Genomic DNA, 6559 nt, shown 5'->3' on the forward strand with positions numbered 1-6559 from the left:
CACACACATACACACACACACAAGACCCAGTGTGGCAGACCAGAGCCGTCCTTCAGAGTCCAGCCACCCTGGATTCTGAGTCTGGTTTTCCCACTGACCACCTATGTGGTGTAACTTCAGATAATCCCATTGCCTCTGAGTTTCCTCACCGGTAAAATAAAAGAAGGGTAATAGTATTTCCTACACAAGTTTGTTTATGGAATAACTAACCTCTCTAAAGCACCCACCGTCTGGCACTTAGTCGGCCTTCAATGAAGGTTAATCATAGCGTGTGTGCTCTTTGCGGCCCCAAGGAACGTGGTCCACCAGACTCCTCTGTGCACGGGATTTTCCAGGCAAGAACACTGGAGTGGGTTGCCGTTTCCTTCTCCGGGGATCTTCCTGACCCAGGGATTGAAACTGATTCTCTTGCATTGCATGCAGGTGGATTCTTTACTGCTGAGCCACCTGGGAAGGCTAATTCATAGACTTTACAAAACAGTGATCTGCCCTACTTGAAGGCATGGCAAGAAGGTACTGGTAAAAAGTGTAGTAGACAACTTTTCAGTAATGAGCTATTTTGCATACTGTCCAGCTAAGGGGCGTTTACTGAGCACCCGTCTCGGTGACAGGCCTGGTCGCTGGGGAGGGGCTCACAGCCCATGAATGGAACGGAATGTCACCTCCAGGAGGGCAGGGACTTCTTGTGGCCATTGCATTCCCAGCAGCTAGAACAAACCGGGCATATAACAGGCGCTCAGTAATTATTTGTTGAATAAGTGACATCAATCAATCAATCAAGAAATGAGTGACTGGAAGGCCTCAGACTCATTTTTAAGGCCTTGAGCAAGTCCCTTGAGCACTCTCGGCAGCTGTTTCCCCATCGGTGTAGCCACAGGGGTTTAATTCATGTCTAGTTCCTGCCGAGCAAGATCAATAATAATGATACTATTACAACAATAATAGGTAAACAAACGTACTGAACACTGCTAAGGACTTGTCACTGTTGTAAAGAATCCTAGGAGGTAAAAGCATTTTACCTCCACTTTATAGAAGAGGACACTGAGGCGCAAAGAGGCAGAAGCGGGATTTGGTCAAATTTTGGAAGGAACACCGGGGCTGGAACAGAGCAATGGAGAAGGCCAGACCCGGCCCGGGAGCTCGCGCGGCCGCAGAGACAGACAGACAGACCTGCGCGGCCCCGCGGCCCACCCCGCCCCGCGTCTCCATGACGACAGCCTTCGCGCATGCGCCTCGAGTCCCGGCTCTGGGCGGCTGGACGCGGGGCGGGCCTCCAAAGCGGGCTACACCCGGTCCCCTTGTGCGCTGGGGCCGCCGATGTGAGCCCTAGTGGCCCCCGGCGTTGAGATCGAGGAGGCGGAGAAGAAGCAAGGCCGCATGACCTCCCCGGAGGTGACAAGCGGCTCGGAGGCCGTGCGAACACGGCCTGGGGCGGCGACGGGGTGACCGTCTTGCGCGATCGGCGCGATGAGAGGGAGCCGGGGTATTGCAAGGGGGCTTGGAGGCCAGAAGCCTCAATCGGAACAGTAAGAAGCTGGGGCTCCACGATCGCCCCATCCTCCGGGGGGCGGGGCGCTCCAGGGAGGAACCCGGGTGCAGGCGAAGGCCACAGACCCAGCTTCCCTCTCCGTCCCCCCTGCCCAGCCATGGCCAGGCCGGCTGCCCCGGGCTCGGTGATTGTCCCAGACTGGCACGAGAGCGCCCAGGGCAAGGAGTACCTGGCCTGCGTCCTGCGCAAGAGTCGCCGGCGGGTGTTTGGTGAGCGCCCCCTCCGCTGCCTGTCCCGGGTCGGGGCGGGGTCTCACCTGGGGGAGGGGGAGGGGGCGGGGGCGGGGGCGGGGGAGGGGGCGAGGGGACCCTCCCCTGCCTGTTCCGGGTCGGGGGGGTCACCTGGGGGAGGGGCGGGGGGCAGAGACAGGGCACTGAGGGACGGCTCCACTGCTCTCCCCATCCTTAGGAACCTTAGAAGCCCCATCCTGGGGCCCCCACCCCCAAATCTCCCTAGATCTAATTCCATCATCAGAGCCAGGAACATGGAAACAGACAAAACACTGCCAGGAGCCCCTGTCAGCAGAGAGGCTGTTGAGTGAGCCCTCAGCCGGCGCCAGGCCCTCTGCTGGCCACTGTGTGCCCTGGACCCAATTCAACCTTCTCAATAGGACTGCAGACTTGTCCAAGCTCCCCTAGTGACTAAACACAAGCCTCTTCCATATCCTGCTGTCTCCAGGATAAGATACCCCTGTTCCCCAGAAAGAAGCTAATTCATCCAGCTGACAGGCCCGCAGAGGAGCCTGGCGCGGACTGCACTAACCCTAACCCTAACTGAGTCCAGCTTTGGCCAGGAAACACAAACCGCCAGCACGCTTGAGACGGGAGAGTGCGAGGGCAGCCCACACTTTAAGGCTTCCAGGTCCTACACTATGATGTCTCATAGTTTATACTTTTTTTGTTGTTGCAAGTTTTAGATTAAAAACACTGAGGGCTGCCAGTGGTTAGAGCTCAGTGCTTTCACTGCTGTAGGCCCAGTTCAATCCCTGGTGAGGGAACTAAGACCCTGCAAATTACACGGCTTGGCAAAAAGAAAGAAACACTAAATTCATTAATTAGCTAATTTAAAACATTCATGAAGATCTGAGAGTATTGATTCTAAGGAGCTTATTTGTAATACTTAAGAATACTTTTGCTGCTATTTCTCCATTGAGGAAAGAATTAGGAAAAACCTTGCTTTCACCTATATGTGATATGTGCGATTTGTGATAATACTATTAATGAAAACCATCTCAGGGAATTCCCTGGTGGTCCAGTGCTTAGGACTCAGTTCTTTCACTGCGGGGACCCGCTTTTAACCCCTGGTAGGGGAATTAATGGAGAAGGCAATGGCACCCCACTCCAGTACTCTTGCCTGGAAAATCCCATGGACGAAGGAGCCTGGTAGGCTGCAGTCCATGGGGTCGCTAAGAGTCGGGCACGACTGAGCGCCTTCACTTTCACTTTTCACTTTCACGCATTGGAGAAGGAAATGGCAACCCACTCCAGTGTGCTTGCCTGGAGAATACCAGGGACGGCAGAGCCTGGTGGGCTGCCATCTATGGGGTTGCACAGAGTCAGACACGACTGAAGCGACTTAGCAGCAGCAGCAGGGGAATTAAGATCCCACAAGCCTTGTGGTGCAGCAAAAAATAACAAAAAGCACCTCATGCATCAAACTTAAAAAAATAAAAGTGTTATTTGGAGTACCGGGGCCCCAGCAGAGCTTCTCCTCCGGGGATGCTGCTTGCATGGTAGGCCTCTGTCACGGGTACTGTATAGAGAAGGGCTGGTTGGCCCCCTGACCCCACCCGGCTCTCGCCTTGCCTCAGGGCTGCTCGAACGGCCAGTGTTTCCCCCGCCTGTGGCCATCGACACTGCCAGCTACAAGATCTTCGTGTCTGGGAAGAGTGGCGTGGGCAAGACAGCACTGGTGGCCAAGCTGGCTGGCCTGGAGGTGCCCGTGGTGCACCACGAGACCGCTGGTGAGTTCCTCCTAGGAGGCCTTCCCTGGGGAAGAGAAAAGACTCACCCTGGACCACATGAGCCGGAACCTGTAACCAGCCCCACCTGTTACTCTGCAACCCCGGAAAGCCTCTGCACCTCTCTGAGCCTACACGAGCGCCTCTGTCCGACCCCTTGGGACTGTAGTGGGGTCAGTACTAGAGCGGGCTTCCCCTGTGGCTCAGACGGTAAAGAGTCTGCCTGCAATGCGGGAGACCTGGTTGGATCCCTGGGGTGGGAAGATCCCCTGGAGGAGGGCATGCCAACCCACTCCACTATTCTTGCCTGGAGAATCCCATGGACAGAGGAGCTTGGCAGGCTACAGTTCGTAGGGTTGTAGAGTCCGGCGTGACCGCAGCGACTTAGCATGCACGTGCATAAGAGGGAAACTATTGGGTTGGCCACAAAGTTCATTTGAATTTTTCTGCTCCTCCTTATGGCAAATGAAAGTTGCTCAGTCATGTCCTACTCTTTGCGACCCCATGGACTATTCCATGGAGTTCTCCAGGCCAGAATACTGGAGTGGGTACTCATTCCCTTCTCCAGGGGATCTTCCCAAACCAGGGATCGAACCCAGCTCTCCCGCATTGCATGCAGATTCTTCACCAGCCACAGGGGAAGCCCAAAAATATAGGAGTGGGTAGCCTATCCCTTCTCCAGGGGATCTTCCCAACCGAGGAATCGAACCAGGGTCTCCCGCATTGCAGGCGGATTTTTTTTTTACCAGCTGAGCTACCCGGGAAGCCCCGAAAGGAACTTTCTGGCCGATGCAGTGCTTCGTCATGGTTATGGCTAGGGCTGCATCTCCCTGGTAGCCTGGAGGCTCCTGGGGCAGGAATTCTCCCGTCAGGGACTGTGCCTTCCCCATCAGACTGACTTTCTTCTCGGCCCCCTCCTCCCCTCCACTGCCGCCTCTCCCGTGCCGCTGGACCCACCCGGCCCCCCAGGCATCCAGACCACCGTGGTGTTTTGGCCCGCCAAGCTGCAGGCCAGCGACCGCGTCGTCATGTTCCGCTTCGAGTTCTGGGACTGCGGGGAGTCTGCGCTCAAAAAGTTCGAGCACATGCTGCCGGTGAGCGGGCCGGGGGTGCCTGGGGGCCTGGGCATCTGAGCCGGGCCTGCGCGGTCTGCAGGCACCAGGGGTAGGCGCGAGGGCCTGAGGACGCTGGCCCAGCCCCGGGAGCAGCAGCTGCCGCGCCGGGCCTCATTCTCCCCGGCTGTGAACGGACGGGCGGTGGGAAGACTTCTCGGGGCCGACAGCTTCTGGTCCCAAGGTGACGACCTCGCAGCAGCCTCTCACCGGCCTCCCTCTCCCCAGGCTTGCAAGGAGAACGCAGACGCGTTCCTCTTCCTCTTCTCCTTCACTGACCGGGCCTCCTTTGAAGACCTCCCTGGACAGCTGGCGCGAGTAGCCGGCGAGGCCCCTGGAGTGGTCAGGATGGTCATCGGCTCCAAGTATCCTCTGGGGGCCCCAGGACTTTTAAGAGGCCACGTTTGGCGAGGCGCGGAGCGGGGGTCCGGCAGCCTGCCTGTGCCACGCGGTGGGGTCCGGCCCCGCGGGCTCCCCAGAGGCTGCACCAGGGCCTCCCGCAGACCGGGGTGCGGGGGATGAGGGACGGGGAGGAGGCTGGCTTTGACGCGGAGGCCGAGGCGCGCAGACAGGCTCCTTGACCCGCCTCCAGATTCGACCAGTACGTGCACACGGACGTGCCCGAGCGGGACCTCGCGGCCTTCCGGCAGGCCTGGCCGCTGCCCCTGCTGCGGGTGAAGAGCGTGCCGGGGCGGCGGCTGGCGGACGGACGCACGCTGGACGGCCGGGCCGGGCTGGCCGACGTCGCCCACGTGCTCAACGGCCTGGCGGAGCAGCTGTGGCACCAGGACCAGGTGGCAGCCGGCCTGCTCCCCGCCCCAGAGGCCTGCCCCAGCCCAGGGGCGGTGGGCTCGTGAGCGGGCACTCCCTACCCGCGGGCGACCCGGAGCAGGACCCGGGCCCCGGGCTGGGGCAGAAATGCGGACCTTCCCCCAGGACGGGCCAGGGGGCCTGCCAGGGAGGGTGGAGGCCTGGGACGGCCCTTTCTTCGTGGAGCTCAGCGCAGGGAGGTGGACACACGGCCCTTCAGGGCAGCGGTCTGAGGGCCCCTGGGCGCCCCCCGGCCTCCTCTCTCGCCCCGGGCGCCGGACTGCTGGACACTGAGGCCCTGTACGCGCAGGGCCCGAGGGCGCAAGTGTCTCCTCCCGCCCCGCCTGCAGCGTCTCAGGGTGACGGGAGCAGGAGCCTCGGCTGGGCCCCGGATCTCCAGCGCCTCCAGCCAGGAGCCGGGCTTGGGTGAGGTGACGCCGTCTGCGGTCCCAGATAAGCCCTGCGCTCTCGGTGGCTCCGCTTCGCAGATGTTTCTCCTTCCCGTGTCTCACCTCCCGTGGGGGTGGAGGTGGGTGCGGGGCCCGCTCCGAACACGCATTCAGAGACCCGGGCCTGAGAGCCTCGCCGGGCTTCCTCCCGGTTTGTCCCGGGCCACCAACACCTCGTCAGCAGAAGGCGCACGCGCAGCGGCAGGCCGCCCCGCAGGCCTCTGTGCCCGGCCCAGGGCTGGCGCAGCCGCGGGCCTCATTCCTGCCCGCCGTTCATTGGCTGAAGCCCAGTCACATGGCCTCGGGGAGACGCGGGGGCGGCTGGGAAATGGAGTCCGCCCGTGCGTCCTCAAGCTCTGCACTCGCCTTTCGTTCTGGCTGCCCTGGGTCTTCGCTGTGGCTTGCGGACTTCTCTGGCTGCGGTGTGCGGGTTGGCTGCCCTGCGGCACGTGGGGTCTCGGTTCCCTAACCCGAGATCAAACCTGAGTCCCCTGCGCTAGCCAGAGACGAGAATGCAGGCTCAAGTTCGCGGTAGGGGGTAGGGAGCAGGTGCCTACAAGCGGCCTTTAGAATTTCTCTCCCTAATTGGTCCATAGATCCTGGGCACAGGGCTGGCCTGAGTCTGACCCAGCTGGAAGGGTGCTGGATGGCCAGGCAGCCCGCGGCCCCTCCGAGGTCC

At 60.4% G+C, this 6559-nt stretch overlaps 1 protein-coding gene across 1 annotated transcript; it reads left to right on the forward strand.

Moving 5' to 3' along the window:
• Positions 1 to 1291: 1291 nt before the first annotated feature.
• CPLANE2 (ciliogenesis and planar polarity effector complex subunit 2) lies at positions 1292 to 5478 on the forward strand. The gene is made up of 6 exons (XM_068968529.1): positions 1292 to 1526; positions 1645 to 1758; positions 3360 to 3512; positions 4479 to 4603; positions 4850 to 4986; positions 5214 to 5478. The coding sequence occupies exons 2-6, from the start codon at positions 1647 to 1649 to the stop codon at positions 5476 to 5478; spliced, it is 792 nt and encodes a 263-aa protein (XP_068824630.1). The 5' UTR covers positions 1292 to 1526; positions 1645 to 1646.
• The last annotated feature ends 1081 nt before the right edge of the window (positions 5479 to 6559 follow it).

This window comes from Capricornis sumatraensis, chromosome 3 (genome assembly GCF_032405125.1).
Source record: "Capricornis sumatraensis isolate serow.1 chromosome 3, serow.2, whole genome shotgun sequence".
Lineage (NCBI taxonomy): Eukaryota > Metazoa > Chordata > Mammalia > Artiodactyla > Bovidae > Capricornis > Capricornis sumatraensis.